Below are 19,718 nucleotides of genomic sequence, written 5' to 3'. Positions count from 1 at the left end.
ATGTCTTCTATGTGTTATCTGGACATTTGTCTTGCACTTGCTTAGACAACTTGATCCATCACCTTTTTTGATTGTCTGTTGCACAGAGACGTCTCAGCAGGAGAAAAAAATTGACGCAATAGATGATCTAGTGTGCCCGTCTGTGCCAGTGTCTCCTTGTAGCACGCTCTGTAGTACCTCGTCAGGTATTGTTTTAAATGTCAAAAGCAGGATGGGTTCCTACCACTTCCCTTGGAAGACTGTTCCTCCAACAAATAGCTGTCCCTGCCACAAAGGTTTACTTGATACATCGCAAAACTTTTTTCTTAATTTCTTCTCGTAATTTCTGCAGTACCACCATCAGTTATGCACTTTCCACTGTAGATGTTTAGACATGCTCAGTACATGTTATACGTGTTCAATACACAGGTATATTGTGTCCCCTCTAGAAGCTGTCAAAATCAAGTAGAAAACTGTGCTCATCACTCTGTCTGGTGACCACATTCTGCTTTTCTCCATTGGGTGAATTACTGCAGTATTGGAGACTGGAGCAATGCGAGTAGCCTACTGTCTTGCGTGTTCTCGGTATTTAAAATGTGTCCGTTTTTTTTCATCCCTCTTGCCACAGAGCTACCCATCGCACTCCTCAGCAGACATCAATTCCAGTCTTCCTCCGATGTCCACCTTCCACCGCAGTGGCACGAACCATTACAGCGCGTCCTCTTGCACACCGCCGGCCAACGGCACGGACAGTATAATGGGTGAGTGCTTGCCCCGGCTCCCAGTGGTCCCCCCCTTGCTCTCCTTACCGCCTTGCAGTGCTAACACCGGATAGCTGGAATCAAGGTGGAGAGTTATTTCCTAGTGTATGGAAGTACAGAGAAAGGCTAGCTTCTTGGTTCAGTAGATCTAGGAAGATAGGAAAAGCTTCATGTAAATAAACACATTATAATTGACCTTTGCCTCCCTTGCTTACGCATTTAATGCTTTTTCTCTTTGAGAATTAATATAAAAACATAATATTCAACTCAGTAAAGTGCTTTGTTTCAAAGTTTTTGTGGAATATTTTACACCGACTAAGTGCCTGATCCTGCTGGCTTTGAAGTCTAATTTTATTGTCTTTAGCGATTTAATCGCCTACAGTGCCTTGTGAAGTGATACTTCACTTCTGTATCACAACACCCATTCCCTTCAGTTTTTAGCTTGGTTTCCGCATCGTGTGGGGGAAACCGGTGATGGCAGCATGTCTCTGTAACAAGGAGAGAGCCTTCTTTATTTAACGTTACTGATATTGTTCTAACACGCTCTCTAAATTAATAGCATACATCTGTATACTTTCTTAAATATTTGGCAAATACCGGTTCATACTTAAATACAGGAAATAAAGAAATATTGCTTTGCCTGTATCTCAAAGAACAAATAAAGCTAATTAAATAATTGGTAAATAGGGAACACATCATTTGACACATGTTTCAGATTACACACATGATTCTGTATTGAATGACTGTGAGCAGGACTAATGCAGTAAGAATGGAGGGTGGGTTCAAACATTAACACATGGGCATCATATTTTTCAAGGTCTCTGAACAAAGAAGAAACTAAATACAGTCTCTTCTTAATTTATCACTGTCTGAGAAAAACGTATCCCATTACAGTATAGTATTTCTGTGCTCAATCTTGCCATTCCATTGAGAATTCTTCCTTTTCAATGTATTACTTTTCCTGTGCGCGTGACATACAAAAATCACTCTCTCTCTCTCAAAAGGAGCCTAATAGAGTCAAATTTAATGTATCCATTTTTTTGCAACAGTTATGTAGAAGCCTTACAGATAACATTTAGGGATGCAAAATTTTGCAGAGGGATGTAAACAGGTAGGAGTCAGAATCCAGTCTCCTGACCCTATGCCTGAATGAGCCACCCATAAAAGTAAATGTCTAAATTTCCCATGTAAAAAAATTATCCAGATTTTCTTCTGGATCCATCTGCTGAAAATTCCAATATGTGAATAAAAATCAGAAGAAATACAGTACAAACGCGCAGATTTTTTTGCACAGCTGTAAATATTCAACAAGAAGTACCATCGGCCTGTGTCTAAACTGAAGCCTGCAAAAGTATCTATTGGGTCTAGATGCGAGTCCTAATCTCCTCCTAAGTCAATGAACCTCCCTTGAAGTCTGGGCACACACTGTCTTCTCCCCCTGTGCCCTGATTTCCAGAGCAAGGAGAGTCAGCGTGGACCAGGAGGGAGCAGATGTAGGCTCTGGTGAGGTCCCAGGCTAGGTGCCTGGAGATGTCTCCCCGGGAAGTGCACCGGCATACCCCGGCCCCACGGAGCAGGGGGGCTGCCTAGCAAAGCGTGTCCCAAGACATACCCTCCGATGTCCACAAAATGTCTCGCCAGCTCTAGGAGAGTAAGTGCAACAGCAGGAGAGGGCGAAGCTCAGTGGGCAGGACTTCGGCAGCCGAGTTGCATTCGTTAAATGGCAGTGCAGATTTGGTTGGTCTTACTCTAAGTGTTGGCCTTGTGATTTCAAAGGTTTGAAGCCATGTAGCGTTTCAGCAGCCAGTTACTGAGGTCGATTCATGCAGTGTATGCTAAAGACACTGTACCGTCTCTATGCGATGCATGTATTAATCCTGCTTGCTGCTTTCACTTCTAATGACATGTTGTTTGTATGACATGATGCGTTGTGACATGCAGCTTTTCCAGGAGAAACATTATGTGCATTTCCCCTTGAGGCACTAGTTTTACAGTAATTTTATTACTACAGCAGTCACATAATACTGCACTGTGCATTTTACAAGAATGCTAAGCTTCCAGTTACACTAGGGTGGTGAACTGTCACACAGCATAAGAAGAATATGACTTTTATCCAGCAGTGCCAGTTCCTCATAATTTGGAAAGATCACCAGCTATGGAATACCAAGATGGTGCAAGTTTTTCCACTATTCTTTACATAGAAACATAATTTCCAGTCTGCTGTTCTAGAAAGCAGTATTCCATCAGAACAGCATGAGTTTGTACTAGAATTTAAACTATAAAAAGTCTGTCTGGAATTCTCTAATAGATGGCTCCAACCTATCAGTTACAGCAGCTACTTTGCTAGATATAATTATACTGGTTGAGACACAGATTCCTGGAAGTTTATTCAATAATCTAAGATTTACAATCAGAATCCCACCAGTAGGATGTGAAAAAAGCATACTTTATCATTCTGTCTGTTTTCCTTCCAATGCAGAATTGCTCTTCACAGAAACATGCTGAGAAAGTTTTAGGAGATTAAGTGTAACAGTAAACATGCTCTTCAGCATAGTTAGAATCGATCCATCACAAGGTTACAGTCTTTCATGATGTCTTCAGCACATTAATAGTTTTGTGAGTGGGAGAGTAGCTCAGAAGTAGAAGTAGCAGCTCCTGTGATGCGTTTTCAAATCCTGTTTTACAGCAGAGGAATCCTGTTTCCAAGCTCGCTCTCTCTGTTGTGGCCCACCAAAATTTGCTGACGCACTGTGTCAATGGAGAGCTGCCCTCTGAAAGCCTGGAAATCGTTGTTCAGGCTTATATGTGTGTAGTTAGTTGTAGTATATAGATAATATCTGTATTCAGACCAACTTGAGGAAATTAAGAGCTACCATAAGTATGTAAGAAATGCCTTACTGCATCAGATCAGTGGTCCGTCTAGCTTAGCATTCTGCTTTTGACAGTGTCAAAATGTCATCCTGGCCATTTCTGTCGTGTGCTCCCTTCGGACTGCCCCAGCATCCAGAATTTTTGTGTTAGTGAGGCTAGAGGGTGCATTCCTGCCTACTTCTTCAAGTGTCTGTCTGTGGACCTGCTCTCCCTGAGTTTGTCTAATCCCTTTCTGGACCTGCTGCTATTGCCTGCTTCCAAATTGCTGTTTGCAAGCAGTTGCTGCAAGCTCACTACCTGATGTGTGAAGATGTACTTTATTTATCTGTTTTAATTTGTTGTCCTGCAAGTTTCACCGAGTGTTCCCTAGTTCTTGCCTCGAACCTTTGTCCATCATTAATTAATTAATTGAAACCTTTCTTGAAGCCTGGGTTTGACTACTTCACTCAGTTAAGCCCAGTCCGGAAATGTTTTGGATAAACTGTCCCCTTCCAAATTTGACTGGGTTTCATAGCATTCCTTGCGCTAAGTTGTTCGGAATGTTTTGCAAAAGAACTTAAAAACATCTGTCCGTGTTAAGACCAAAAGCTCGTCTACCCCACGGTCCTGTCTTCAGCAGCCGGTAAGGATTTCCTCGGAAGGAATATAAAAATGGGGCAAGCATATATGGTATTTTCCTAGCCATTTCCCACTCAGGAGCTGCCTGAGCTGGGTGCAGTTCTGGGTATTTGAGAACCTTGAACTCATTCTTTTCCATGAGCTGATCCAGTCCCTCCTTGGAAGTGCATAAACTTGCAGCATCCACAGCACTGCTTGGAGAGGCATCCCACAAGTCAACGACCCCGTGCACCAAGAATTGCCTGCTGGTCTCTGCTCCGAAGCCAGCTCTTCCCAGCTTCCTTGGTGTGCCCTGTTCTTGTGCAGGACCTGCTGCCTGGTCATGTCTGAGAGCTCCTCGCCTGCCTGGCGCAGTTAAATTCGGCACGTGTGCCAAGGAACCTCCTTCTGCCTCTTGTTGAATCTGCTTGCTCAGGATCTTACGTGGTTCTCACTCGGTCTCGTGCTGTCATGAGCGGCAAATAGCCTCTCCTCCACATTAATCGTGATTTTGGAGCCTGTATCGTATCCCGCTGACATTGTCCCTTTCCCAAGCTGGAGAACCCTTGTTTATTTGGTTCTTCCTCTGACAGAGCCCATCCCAAGGCTCTGGTTTTCTGTCTTCTTTTCACTTTTTCTATTCTGTAGACCTTGATGCCCCTTTTTTTGAAGGACTTACCAGATTTTTGCTCTGTATTCAAAATATAGGTGTGCCATAAGTGCATATAGTGCCATAATGTTTTGTTTTGTCTCTTCTTTTTACACTAATTTTGGAGCATGTGTGTGGGGGGGGGGGTCTGCTACTTAACAGTAAGCTGATGTTCTCAGTGGATTATTCACTGTAGCCCCTGGATTTCTTTCTGGAGTGCTTATTAGGTAGCGGAGAGCCCACCCATGCGTATTTATAGCGTAAGGCTTTGTTTTGTCCGTGTTTGTTACCCTGTATTTGTCAACACTGCTCTGTGTATGACATTTACTGCCCGGCAAGTTAGTGTTGCAGGAGCTGCTCGTCATGGGTAACTTTATATTTTGTTATCCTGAATATATTTTTATCCTCAACAAATATCACAGCCTCAGTATACGTCACTTTTTTCAGGCCGTACCTGAGTATGCTGAACAGTATAGATCTGTGCACTGGGGTTTTGCTGGCGATATTCCTCCATTATAAAGCTAACCGTTAGTTCCTACCCTTTTCTCTCTCTTAATGATTTTTTAATCTGTAGAAATATCTTCCCTTCCCTGTTATCTGAAGACAATTTAGTGCATCTGAGAGCCTTTGTGAGGGGATTTTGCTGCAAGCTTCCTGGGAGTGCAAGTACATTATATTTACTGGATCACTTGTATCAATGTGCTCATCATCCTTTTGAAAGACTTTAGATTTGCAAGACGTGACTTCCCTCCAGAAAGCAAATTTCATGGCTCTTTGGACTCATAGAGCTTGTTTTCAGTATTGGTGTCATATTTTCCACCTTCTTTACTTCAGTACTAGGTTGGACTAAGCAATAGGTTTCACAGTGCAATTAGAAGTTAGACAGTTTTGTATTTGAGAACTTTTAGAAGTATCATTTGGCTCTTTTTTTGGTTTTTCTTTTTATTTGTATATTTTAAAGCCTTTACATTGACACTTCAGCTGGAGACAATTTTTCTGACTAATCCCTTGTAAAAAATCACTTGTCCCATGGACAAGGCTGATGAAAAAGGATGAAAATGGTCTGCTTAGCATTTCTTCTGTGACCTTTTATCCTTGAATTTTCATGTTGCATCTTGCTCATCTGCAGGTCCTTCCAGCTCCGTATCTTGGTCCCTAGTTCTGATGGGCTGGAAAAACTTTCTACTATTAGCTTTTAAAAGTTGCTCTTTTAAAATATTTTTTGTTCCTACATTTAAGTTGCACTAAATATTTGCCTAAGATCATCCATCTTACTCGACAGGCACATCTTCTGGTTTTCTTCCAAAAGCCTAAAATGAAGTGGAAAAGCACATTTTGGTTGGGGGAAAAAAAAAGCCTTTTATTTATTTAAGATCAGTATCTAGTCTGCATTTGAAATTTTTGTGGAAAAAAACTGAGGATCACCTTTATCCAGAAGCGACGGGAAGAGGTCTTAGACTGTCTGAGACCTCACCGTGCTGACCCTCCAAGCTATTTCACAGCTCATTCAGCTGGGGTTTCGCGCGCTGCCACAGCTTACCTTGCGAGTGCCCCTGCCTGCAAGATTTATGGGGCTGCTGTTAGGAGCAGTGTCCGCAGATTTCATCGTATCCCTCTCTGGTGCGGGATGACAGATCTGATGCCAGCTGGTCTGTTCTGCAATCCTTCTTCACGTGGGGCGCGTCCCCTGCCTCCTGCGCAGAACAGGTTGAGGGACATGTGCATTACGAGTCGAGTCGGCACGGACGTGCTTTGAGAAACTACATTTGTCTTCACGATTCAGTTCACAGCATAGTCCAAATATACTTTCTTGTTTTTCGTATCAATTTTCTTCCGTTCTGGGTGGTATTCTGGATGCCAGTGATGCTTTACAGAACTAAGCCTATCTCTGCTCGACCTGCAGTATATCACTAGTTGTATTTAAATAGTGTTTCATTGAAGTCACTAGTGAAATGACGGACCAACAACTGTTAGATATAAATAGAAACACTTGATAATATTCCGTAGTCATTCCCTATGTAAAACAGCATGGTATGGTGCCTTTTTCTGTAGTGATATTGTGTATTATCTTTTCCTATATTTGAGGTCCATTCTCTATTTAGGTAGTCTCAGGATAACAAATTAGTTTTGTTCTGTTGCTTCCAAAATCTTTGGGCTCCTGCAGTAGGCAGTCCTTGCTGTGTCTCTTCTTAAGCCCATATTTTTCTATTCCTCTTGCAATTATGGGGTTTTCCTAGGCACCTGCAGTTTTCGGTCATGTCCTTTACATTACAGTTTACATATAAAACGATCAATCAGTGGTGCAAGAAATGAAAACATACATAGAAGTTAGCTATGTTTAAGTATCCTGGTTATTCTCCAGACATGAACACTTTTAGCAGTCTGTCTCAAAGATCTACGTCAGGGGGTGTTTGACTTGGTCTTTCAAGTGGAAAGTGTCTTAGCTACCCTCATTTGTCCATTTTCTCTGCTGCCTCTCGCGACATAACGATAAAAATGGTGGTGGCTCCGGGGGGCCAGCGCTCTGCCGTCAGCGGGAGGTTTGCAGAGCAGCGAGGAGGAAAGCGTGTGCGCAGCCATCCGTCCCCTGGCGTTTCCTCCCGACTCTGACTGTCGCAGTTCAGAGCCATCCCGAGCTGAAGCTGCATCTGGATGCTGATGTTTAATTGCCACTGATGGACTTTTCCCCATGAATTTCTCCAGTTCTTTTTTGATCTGTTTGTATGTTTGGTCTCCACATACCTTAAAGCAGCAAGTTTCCCCATTTGACTGGACACCGAGGGAAAAAATGCCTTTTTTTCTTTGAATATGGCGAGCAGCATGAATAATCATGCACAGCTTGACGTCCCCATGTTACTCACACTGCCATAAACCTCTCCGCTGTATTCCTCGTCATCCCTTTCTCAGCGAAGAGCTTCTCCTCGAATGGAAACTTCGCATACTTCGGCCCGTCCTCGTGCCTCTTCTTTGTATGCTTTCCAGGCCTACTGTATTAATTTGTCTTCAAAGTCTTTCATGAAAAGTTTAATATTCAGTGTATCTGAAGAATTCCTTTGTTCTTAGCAGTAACTAATCTTAAGACATGGCCCAGCTAAGCGCTGTCAGAGGCTTATAACAGCACATGCGGCATGGCTCTGTAGTGCCTGTGTTTTCTGCTCCCGCAGGACTTGTAGAGCTCATCTCCCAGTCTTCAGACAGACAAATGCAGGTCTTAATTTTAGAGTAATGTAGTTAAAGTCACTTAGAAAAAGGAAAAAAAACAAACAAACCATGATTTACATTTAGATTCTCTGTTCACTTTAGAACCGAGTAACTCAATTTCTGGACGTCTGCCTCATATTATTCAAGTCGCAAACCTTTAGCTTAGAATTTGCAACATTAAATTAGTCTGATAAGTTGCCTCTCTAACTGACACCGCATATTCTGTTTCTTTGCCTTTGCATTTCTTGGTTACTGTTGGGGGGGTAATAACTTTGTGTTTTCCACAGTGGCTCAGTTTAGCAAATCCTAAACTTGATATATCTCAAAGACCTAATTTCAAACTAAGCTAACAAATAAACATTATCATTGGCATATAAGCTTTTTTCCAAATGTACAATAGTAATAGTAAAAGTATAACTGAAGGAAATGAAAAACAGGAGCAAGCAAGACAATGAGCAAACCACACTATACGAACTTTGTCGAAAAGTTTGGGATTAAAGTAATTTGAAAAGGCCTTTATAAAGGATTCTGGTGTAGGAGAAACACTGAAAGGTCAGAGTTTTATGTAGCCAAGTTAAATGTAAAGTTTTTCCTTTTCTTAAATTTTATGCCATGCATGCTGTAAACGAGGAGTAGAAGGAAAGTCCTGTTCCGTGTCATTCTGTAAGCAGAGCGGAGGGTGGGTTTGCCCTGGTGGTGTCGGGCGCGTGTAGGACCTCTTGCCCATGCTGCAGCGCGTGGAAAGCACGTAGGGAGCAGAGCAGGGGCTTGAGAGAGAGAAACGGTGATTAAAACAGGTGAAACCACCCTAGGTGCAAATTCCTGTTCCTGCTTTAGCCATGGCATTCCTGTATGATACCAGATAAGATATTAATCCAGACCTTTCCTGGGTGGTTACTGTTTGTTTCTCATTTTCTAGTTGCCTGACTTATGGTCCTTCGGGACCAAAGCAGAAGTATTGATCACTCACAGCAGTCAGTCAAAGCTATGCTTTTAGTTTATAAATGGATATATAGATGCTGAGTATTCTGGAAAAATAAAATTGGTGGAATGTTTCGCCCTAATTTTTCTTTCCTTCAATTTCTCATCTGAATGGAGAAGTTGCAATCCTATCATCTGAGGGTGAGAAATTGGTGGAATGTTTCGCCCTAATTTTTCTTTCCTTCAGTTTCTCGTATGAATGGAAAAGTTGCAATCCTATTACTTGAGGGTGAGAAATTGGTGAAATGTTTCACCCTAATTTTTCTTTCCTTCAATTTCTCATATCAAAGGTGCAATCCCATCATCTGAGATGGTGAAAAATCATTAAATTAAATATTTATAAAATGTTTAAATACAGTTAGAAGGAACACTTTGGAAAGTCTATATGGAAATTGATAATGTCTATAAAACGCGTTTTGAAAAGTACAGAAGGGACTAGGGCCACAGGGTGAATGAGAAGAAAACAAAATACTGAGTAGCTGCTTATTAATTGCCCTTTGTCTTTGCTTTGCAGTGAGTGAGGCTAGGGTTGCATGGAAAAATAGTAAGTGATCATGTAGTTAATAACTAGCTCGTAATACAGACACAGAAGAAAGAGAAATCAAGCTCCGCAGGCAGACCAAATTCTGTCATTCCTAGCTCTAGAGGGTTCATCTCTGCCACCTTTATAATGTTCCTCTCCAGTAGTTTTTGACATATTAAATGTGAAATGTTGCCCTTGTAACAAAAGTGCCTTCGAGTTTTTGAAGGAGAAAGCTCTTGTTGAAGAGTTAAGTTAGAATATCTTAAAATACAAACACAGCAACCTTTGATTGGCACCGAATATGAGCATGGGTCAGGCATGAGGGAAGGCAACCATTTCTGCACACCAGGCTTCAGATTACAGCAGGCTTGTCTAGTTATGAACTTGCATATTTTTCATACCTTTGAGCATCTTCTACTATTAGCAACCTTTCATTTAGAAAAAATAAAGCCATATGGCCAAGTACTATCAAATATGCAATATATTTTTAAAAAGCAGGATGTCAAGTTTGTATTTTATCTGCAAAAATGGAACATGAATATGTTTGATATCTACCTTGGCAAACAAATTAATGGTAATTAACGATTAATTTGATGTAATTAGCATTAAAATGCAATTAAATTATGAGTAAGTGGACCAGGAATAGAAATCTGTGTTGTCTTTCTGTCTGTTTTTACATTCAGTCTTTTGTTTTTCAGCAAACAGAGGAAGTGGGGCAGCAGGCAGCTCGCAGACTGGTGATGCGCTGGGGAAAGCACTTGCCTCTGTAAGGAAATATTTACTTTGGAATACACGTTTACCATTTTCAAAGTGTGAACTTTAATCAGAATTGGACGCCTGGAATTTAAGAAGATGAACAGCAAACAGGAGAGATCTGATCTCAGAGGTCATCCGTTTTGAGTTACTGCCAATTGAAATATTTAACGATCAGTGCAAAATGGTGCTTAAAAAGTTTTAGACTTAATTTTGTGGCAGAATAGAAAGGAAAAGACTGGAAATCTTAGGCTGTTCACGTTCACTGAGTGACAATGAGCCATGTCTTTCAGTCTCTCACACGCTTCATCTACTAAGATGAGGGAGGTTTGAAAAAAAAAATAAAAAATCAACAGCAGGATTATTTTTGTACTACCGAGCGATCTGCAAGCAGGATTCGTTTTGAGTTTCCTTTGCCTCCAGATGCTGTATTTTTCATGGTAGTTTCCACCTCTTCAGTTGCTGTGGTTGCTGTTAAAAAGCCAGTGGTTACCATCTCTTACCGTACACGGGAAAGCGGGACGCAGCCCCCGGCGGAGGGGAGTCCTGCGCATCCCAGCTCTCGCTGCGGTGATTGCTGGCATCGCCTGGCTTTTAATAAGGACCACTATAGTTATTTTCTGGGCAGAGTGGGTTCCATTGAGTTCTCATGAGAGTCAATTTTTTTTTTGCATATTCTTCCGATGCTTCATTGAAAAAGACAAAAAAAAAGTTAAGACTCCAGTTTGCCTGAAATACCTGATACAGTACAGAATCCACTTTTGAGTGGTGCCCTGACAGACGGCCTGGCCGGCGGGCTCGCGGCGGAGGCACCGGCGCTGCACGGCCGGCCGCCCATCGCCCGCCCGCGTGGCACAGCCGGGCTTGTGCACCCGACGAGTGGGCAGATCCGCGGTGCGCGCTGCCGCCAGCCGCCCGCTGTGCCAGGGCGGCCGTCTCCCTTCCCTTTGCTTTGTTTTGGCCGTTAGGGGATCTCAGCGTAAACAAACAACCAACCAACCAAAAAAAAAAAAAAAGCAATTTTGAGAAGCGCTCTAAGGCTTTGTTCGATGACACTCATCTGTAAAGCGGTCCATGAAATACAAATGTGTCTACGTACAGTAGCATATCCGTGTGCCAGCCCGAAATCATCGCTTAATTGCCTAGTGTCCGTTTCCATCGAGATGTCTCAGTTAAAAGGATTCTGTTGTCTAGCTTCCTACATCTAATACCGTGTTGTCTTTATAAAAATATTAATATTTAAATAAGAGGCTTTTTAACCTGTCCTGCTTTCATTTAAATGAACTGAATGCATAAGAATTCCATATTTCTTTCTGCATCAGTTTGTGATGGCTTTAGATTAATTCTTTATCGTCTTTTAAAGATCTATTCTCCAGATCACACCAACAACAGCTTTTCATCAAATCCTTCAACTCCTGTTGGTTCTCCCCCTTCTCTCTCAGGTATTGTTGTTACAATTCTATTTTACTGAACATTTCAACGTATTTTTGGTAGGAGATGCTTAAATGAACTCCTACGGTACTGGGTGTGAGATGAACATCCAGCCAGTAGCATCAGGCTATTTCCTTATTGCTGTAAAACACCCGCAGGTGGCTGATTGTTCTTGCAGAGAGATTTTCTAAAAGCTGTGTTTTTGGCCAACGCAGAGAGAAGGTTGTTACACCCCTCAGGTGGATGCAGTTACCGCTGGAAAGCGGTGTTTTTATGCGTCCTCGCTGCGGCTTCCCGCAGCGCCCTCGGGATCTTGCGGCTGGGCCCCGCGGGGCGGCCGGGTGCGCGGGAGCCACTGCCGCCGCGTCCCCGCTCCGAGGCCGTGCCTCCAGGTGAGCGTCATCGCCGAGCACTTTTACGGCAGTCCTCGGACGCTTCCCCCGTTCTCTCGCAGGGCCTGTTAGAATTGGATCCAAAAAAATGTATGTGTCTCTGGACGAACCGAGACCCCGTGAATCTAATTAATTTATCACATACTTTCTCTAAAATAATTGCATATTTTAACTAAACCCAGTCGTACTAATAAAAACCTGAACTGAAAAGATCCAGAGGCCCAGGGTAGTTCTCATGAGCATCGAGTATTTTGAAAGTTTTTCTGAACATACTGAGATTTTTCCAGCTAGAGTGTTAAGCTTCTCCTCCCGGCATAACCGACCCACGCGACATGCGTTGACTTCTTGGATACAGCCTGTCCGCTTCCTCTTCCCTCTTTAAGGCTAGGTCTACTTCGTGAGCTAACCAAACATCCTGTGGTCTCCTCCTCTTTGCCCAAGAGCCCCTGGATCACATTAAGCTCACTTGGAAATCTCAAAAGGCAGCTGAGGTTGTGTTCCTGTAGGGCAATGCCATTAATTCATGGAAGAGGCAGGACCCCCATCTCGTTTCCCAAGAGAGGCGAGCAGTACGACCGAGGTGGAGAGAGCTCTGGTGCTCCTCAACTTTTAAAATGGTATCACCACCTCAGAGGCATAAACCTAATAATAGTCTTCAAGCGATGAGATCTTTTTGGAAGGATTGGTGGGAGTGAAGCTTGTGCTAGCTGACAACATATGAAAGCGATCTGGAAGGAGAAATGAGAGCTAGAAGGTTGCCCAGCCTCCGTGGGAAGAGGTCCAGGAGGGAGGGCCACCACACTTAGGTCCCACACGGTCACCTTGCCGTGAAGGAGCATGTAACGGTTGTGCTTAAATTAATTCAACAAGCATCTCCACCTCCTCCAAAGCCGTAGCTAGCAGGGGACCCGGAGCAGGTGCCACGGAGGGAGGGATTCCCACGCTGCAGAAAATGACATTCTGCCCGTACATTTTGTCTGAACTCAATCCCTGAGCTTAAGCAGTGCCCTGGCACCGCGAGCTGCAGCTCTCTTAGCGATGCCTTGCCGTGGTTTCCAATAAAAGGATCCAAGCTGAGGAGGAAAATACTGCGCTAAGTAATTTGGGCTGCATTACTTTCTACAAGTTTTGCTGGATAAATAGAAAGAGCCAAGTGTCAAATAAAAATAAGGAATATACATCCGTTTAGAGAAGAACTAAAAGTGTTTAGCATGCAAGGCATTTTTCCCTCAAGGACGTCAAGGGCTAGTTAAAAATTATTTCCAAAGTAAAGATTGCTGTTCATTGCTCCATTCAGTGCTGTCACAAAATCTCAAATAAAAAGTCCATGGGGACCAGAAAGGAGAAGATTTAAGTTTTAATTAGCATTAACATAATTTTGACTTTCACGAGAGAAAAAAATCATACAGAGAGCCTAAAAAAGACTGCCATGAGTTCCACCCTGGCCTATCTCAGTCCAAGCAAATGCCACTCAATTCAGACATTAAGATCCTAATATTTCCCTCCCAAATTCTTAACCTTGTTTTATAAGATCATCCAGAAGATCATTTATTTTAAAAAAAGAACACTATAAATTGTCTCATCATTGTGCTATAAATAAGAGCTGTTGGGAAAATACTTGAAAAGACGTCTTTCCCCATATTTGCCTTGCCTCTTTCACGAGGGCAAATTTTTTCTTTAGAAAATATTGCTGAAGACCAAGAGACCTTTTATTCCCGCAGCAGAGAGAGATTTGGAGCAGTGGATATAAACCAGAATTTTTTCTGCTAGACCCTTTGAATTCTGAACGGGCCAAACAAAATAACCTCCCCTAAGAGAGTGCAAACCTTATCAGGGTGTAACTGAATGTTGTGTGCGGTGTTTCTACTTATTTCTTTTTTTAAGATTTTTGTAAATTTGGTGACTGAATGACGTGATCAGTGGCACTGAATATGTCTTGAAGCCAAGTGAGGATAATGGGCTAGTATGTGCCGGAGCGGCGTAGCAGCCCGGCGGTCCCCTCTCGGCACTGCTGGAAAGCACTCCTTCTCTTTGCCAGGGAGACATTTCCTTCTGCTGGAGCCTCTCGCAGGTACAGCTGCTGAATCAATGAAATCCTCTATGCCGAGCAGCAGCCTGGGGGAACTTTGTGGCCTGCATCTACGTGCTTTGCTACAAAAATCCCTTTTTTTTTCATCCGTGTGTATTTTGGAAGTTCTCCATATGTCTGCTCTATAGTCTATCTGGAATACGGCATTTACATGTCTACAAAACTGTCCAAAAAGTTTGAAAGACATTTTTGTTTGCATAGTTCTAATGGTAATTCCAATTTTACTATTAGCAGGCACAGCTGTTTGGTCTAGAAATGGAGGTCAAGCGTCATCATCTCCCAATTATGAAGGTCCCTTACACTCTTTGGTATGTTTTGATTAGTGACCTCCTCTGCCTCAGTGTTTTACTTGCTGTTCTTTCCATTTCTCATCCATTCTTCTCACACAGGTTTTCGTTTTGCTTGCCCTGCCCTCGGTCGGGTACCGCGGGCGCCCCGCGCTCTAGCGCAGAGGGGGAAGAGCGGATGCGGGAGGAGGGCACGGAGAGCAGGCGGGCAGATGGAGCGTACGGGAGGGCGAGGCTGAGCAGGAAGCCCCGGCAGCCGCTGGGCAGGGTGGCGCGGGCGCCTTGTCAGTCAGCTCCGTTTGCTCGGCGAGCGAGCGCCGGAGAGACGTGTCGTGTCAGCGACGATTTGGAGTCGTCTCTGGCATGTGTGAAAGCGCGACGGGGTAAACTTGCCGGGCGCATTGTCAGGGGCTGAGCGAGGAATAAATGCTCGCATGACAGGGAGGATTAAAAGGATGTCAATACGATTTGTTATCTTTTTTAATGGAAGGATGCAGTAAGAGTTGAAGCCGGCCGAAAGCACCTTAGGTCTAGCTCGCTGGGACAAACAGGCGGGATTTTAAAGGATCCGGTATCTGCCGTCTCAGTCCTCTCAGTTTGTTGCGTGTCTCGCTTGCGAGTCTGGGAGTTTTCAATAATTGGTGTAAAACACCTGGCGTTTTGTTGGGTGTAAAGTAAAGAGTGCTGAGGTCTAAAAGTTTCTTAATATTGAAAAAGCAAGCAAGCAGGTAGTTCCTGAGAGCACAGCATTTGACCCCCCTGCTAGCAAGTGATGCAGAAATCCTGCTGGATTAGGATTTTGCCCGAGTGAGGACTTAGTATGGACCAGTCTTTCTGCCCCAACAAGGATTGACTGTGGTATTTTCTAGGTTACCTGCCTGGTGGAGGGTTTGGGGGATTTTTTTCGTTATGTTGCTTTTGGAGAGTGGTTTTGGAGTGGTTTTGCTAAGAGATGTGCTGAAGAGCCCCATGAGTTTCTGCAGCTGAAGCTCCCGGTGGTTCGGGGCGGCCCTGTTTCCCTTTCCCCTTCCGTGTGCCGCGGAGGAGCCAAACGGTCAGGTTCGGGGTGAGAGGGCCAAGGGCAGCGGTGGGGCACGCGGGGACATGCTCTGCCCCATCCTTCCTGCCGAGGCCGCGGCTCCTTCAGCCGATAATCTCCTGCGCCCGTAAGACGCAGGCACCCATCCTTGCTCGTGTAAAGTGCTTTGGGCTCCTTGCGCGAAAGGCGGTGTGAAGGCCTGGGTAGAAATCACGATTTCTTCTCAGCCCGCTGCCTCTCCTCTTCTTCGCCTCGCCAACACCATGACTCTGGGCTTTTGGGGCTTAGCAGAGACGCGATATTGGAAGGAAGTAACTCAGCAGAGCAGCGATCAGGTTTCTTCAAAGTCATCACCAGGGCTATATATATATGTATATATATATATACGGATGGGCTTTTAGGCTAATTTGAGAAGGAGCCGGATAGCAGCCTTTTGCCCTGCGGGGAGTGGCAGAAGGTTTATTTGGGCTTTGGTGCTGAGCGATTTGCACCGGAGCAGAGGGGGAGGCTTGGGAGAAGGCGGCCACCGCCGGGCCAGGACCTCTCCGCTCTCTAGCTGCTTCCACGTTCCCTGCGGGCCCCGGGTTGTTGAGTTAAGGAAGCGTATTTATTGCTGCTTTTACCGATGATACGTCGAAAGTGGCTTGAGGATGCATACCTGTAGGGACGAGAGAAATCAAAGGGTGGAGATGGACCCTACAAGCTGGTAGTTTCTCTTTTTCTCTTTGTGTGCAATTAGACGGGGGGAGGAAAATCCCGGTCAGAGACTGATGAAAATTAGAGGTGTATTCGTTTCTTTACTCCTTCTCCTTTTTATTTTTTTATTTTTTTTTATTTTTATTTTTTTAAGTATCACTAAAACTTTTCAAAGACACAGAGGGCAACATATGTACTGTAATGATTAAGTTCATGAGGAATCATTGAACCTGTTTTGCCCATGAAAATCAAAGCCGTACTTGTGTTAACCACGCTCTCCCGCGCCCCCCAGCGCGAGCTCGAAACACGTCCCTAAGGAAGCAGAACCCGCTCTTGACTCCATGGGGGGTGGAAAAGCAGCACGGGGCACGGGGCATGGGGGAGGCTCGCTCACGCGCGCGTGCACCCGCGGCACACCTAATCCGCGCGCGTGCGTGCCTGCGTGCACGCGCGTGCGCTCCGTCCCGCAGGCGAAATGGCCCTCCGCGCTCGCTGACGCTCCCCTTGATTTGTTTCTCCCCAAACAAACAGCAAAGCCGGATTGAGGACCGCTTGGAGCGGCTGGACGACGCTATTCATGTGCTGCGGAACCACGCCGTGGGGCCGTCCACCGCCATGCCCGGGAGCCATGGCGACATGCACGGATTAATAGGGCCGGCGCACAATGGAGCGATGGGAGGTCTCGGCTCCGGCTACGGCACCGGCTTGCTCTCGGCCAATCGGCACTCGCTCATGGTAAGCGCCGCGCTCGTGCCCGCAGCCGAGGGAGCAAGGGGGGTACGTGCGGGCGTGCAAGGAGACGCCTGGGCGTGCAAGGAGACGCCTTGTGTGCAAGGAGACACTTAGGTGTGCAAGGAGACGCTTTGTGTGCAAGGAGATGCCTGGGCGTGCAAGGAGATGCCTGGGCATGCAAGGAGACGCCTTGTGTGCAGGGAGACACCTAGGCGTGCAAGGAGACACCTGGGCATGCAAGGAGACACTTAGGTGTGCAAGGAGATGCCTGGGCATGCAAGGAGACAGGCGTTCAAGGAGACGCCTGGGCGTGCAAGGAGACACCTAGGTGTGCAAGGAGATGCCTAGGCATGCAAGGAGACAGGCATTCAAGGAGACGCCTTGTGTGCAAGGAGACGCCTGGGTGTGCAAGGAGATGCCTAGGTGTGCAAGGAGATGCCTGGGTGTGCAAGGAGATGCCTAGGCATGCAAGGAGACACCTGGGCATGCAAAGAGACACCTGGGTTTGCAAGGAGACGCCTGGGCTTGCAAGGAGACTCCTGGGCGTGCAAGGAGATGCCTGGGCGTGCAAGGACATGCCTGGGTGTGTAAGGAGATGCCTAGGCCTGTGCATGCTCCTAGGGAGAGAGATGTTCCCTTGCATTTGCACGGCGCCTCGTGTGCAAGGCGGCTGTTGCACCGGGGGTCTGGGTGCACTTCGTAGCAGAAGACCCAATTCTGGCACGCAGGTCTGGATGGGGTTCCAGAAGCGGGCCCTGTGCTTATTTTAAGCATGCGCTTAAATCCGGGGAGAGAAGGTGGTTCAGAGCGGCGTGTGCTCACTGCGGCTTGAGTTTCACGTGGGATTAAATGACCCTCGCATAGCGCGAAGGAGCCCGGTGCACAGCAGCCTGCTCCTGCACCCTTCCCGCGCGCTCAGCAGTGCTCACTGGCGTTACCAAGCTCCCGGTCCGTCACTGCCACCGGAGTAAATCGTGTGTCACGTCAGCATGTCTCTGTGACAAAAGGAGTCAGCTCCATAATTTGCTGTTGGAATCTCTGCTTCTATCATACGGTATATATATACTGTTCACGTCTTCATAACGAGCGTCGTGCACTTTGGAAAGGAAATACTTCGCAGTTGCTTGCTTTCTTGCAGGGGAAAATCATGTCTCTCCAATCTATTAATCTTTTAAATATGTTAGCAAAATAATAAGTACAGGAGAAGCAGCTAATGAAATGCATTCGAATGTATAGAAACCTTAAACAATGTCCCTCAGAAGAAGTTAATGCAAAAGCAACTGTCCCACATGAAGCAAGAAACTGCAGTTCTAGGTTAGAAAGTGAAGGTACATATGTGCAGAGTGGGATTAAATGTTCAGTTTTCCACAAGATTAAAAGGCAATAATTTTGATACTTTAAAATTTAATTCTAGGAATAATGTTGCTTACTCATATGTGGAATGGAAAAAGGGAACAATGATTTATCTGGCAGTATTTTCAGATGGTTCAAACTATTTGGGTTAATTAAGACGGGAGGAAAGTATGTGGAAATAGAAAGGGACATGACAGATCCGTGGCCAGTTCGCTGCCATGTGGCGTTGTAGGAGGACTAGGCTTGATCCCCTTCTCATCCCACAGTCTAAGGGCAAGGCAGCGCAGATTAGAAGAAAGAATTTCAATTAACCATATACATATTGGGCTCCAAACAATTCAGGAAGAAAGCATGTGCCTCTGCTAGAGAGTCGCATGGAAATTTCTCTTCAGTGTGCAAGAATCATTAAAAAAAAACCCCAAAAACAAAACAAAAAAGCCCTTTGAATTGAAAAAGCACATGAGAAAGGACACCAGAACTGATAGAATGCCAATGTATTCCATATATATGTATGTATATGTGTATATATATACACACACATATATATATGTATGTATGTATTTATCCTTACCTGGAGTTGTGTGTTCTGTTTTGTTTTTTCTATCTCCAAAAAGTTTAGTCAAATTAGAAGGAATTCAGCGGCAAGCACCAAAGATGATTGCAGGCATGGAAAGATTTTCCTGTGAAGAGAGATTGAACAGATTGCGGTGATTTTGTTTAGAAAGGAGATGAATAAGAGGAGACATAATAGAGGTATGCGGAATAATAGATAGCATAGAAAAGGTAGATCTAGCTCTCCTATTCATCCTTCCTTATAATTAAAGAACAAGGGGACATTCAGCGAACCTGACAAAAAGGAATACTTTTTATTCAACGCACAATGACCTGTGAAGTTCACTGCTCCAAGATGTAATCAAGGCCAAATGTTCAGAAGCATTCCAAATAGGATTAGGCATCATATGGAAAATGCAAACATTTAGCGTTTTACTTGACAGGATTCAGACAGGATTCCTCCTTTTTTCACAAGGAGAAGGGGGGGGGGGAAAAGAAAGGAAAACTTTGATGGCAGAGTGTGAGGCGACTACTGGGGGAAGGAAGACGCTTCTTCTGGTGGCCAATTACTTCGTAATTGCCTCCTCCGCCGGCGTGCCGCGCACGCTGGGATGCCCCAGCGCCGGGCGCTGTCGTGATCTGCGCTTAGGTGATCAGAAAATAATTAGCCTCCTGGCATCGCTGAGACCTCGGCTCGCGTGCAGCACAGCGGTTCCCGGGYCCTCGCGCGATGCTCCCGGGCGTCTCGTCCCGCGCGGGCGCCGGAGGGCTTTCCCGCGCCTCCCGCCATCCCCGGCTCCCGGCGAGGTCGCCTTGCCATTTCCGACCTCGG

At 45.0% G+C, this 19,718-nt stretch overlaps 1 protein-coding gene across 7 annotated transcripts in view; it reads left to right on the top strand.

Annotated features, from left to right (window-relative positions):
* The window catches only part of TCF4 (transcription factor 4), a 212,870-nt gene that overhangs the window by 176,147 nt on the left and 17,005 nt on the right, over positions 1-19,718 (top strand). For 4 of the 7 annotated variants that reach the window (XM_026076922.1, XM_026076924.1, XM_026076920.1 and 1 more), the window contains 5 exons: positions 608-740; positions 10,261-10,328; positions 11,679-11,757; positions 14,459-14,535; positions 16,781-16,984. In XM_026076922.1, coding sequence (XP_025932707.1) covers positions 608-740; positions 10,261-10,328; positions 11,679-11,757; positions 14,459-14,535; positions 16,781-16,984 — 561 coding nt within the window. The remainder of the gene's footprint in view (positions 1-607; positions 741-10,260; positions 10,329-11,678; positions 11,758-14,458; positions 14,536-16,780; positions 16,985-19,718) is intronic. The other 3 variants (XM_026076921.1, XM_026076919.1, XM_026076923.1) reach the window with 2 other exon arrangements.

Source organism: Apteryx rowi, unplaced genomic scaffold (genome assembly GCF_003343035.1).
Source record: "Apteryx rowi isolate R43461 unplaced genomic scaffold, aptRow1 scaffold_442, whole genome shotgun sequence".
NCBI classification, from domain to species: Eukaryota; Metazoa; Chordata; class Aves; order Apterygiformes; family Apterygidae; genus Apteryx; species Apteryx rowi.
Note: the sequence above shows the minus strand (reverse complement) of the source record. Positions and strands in the feature narration are given on the sequence as shown.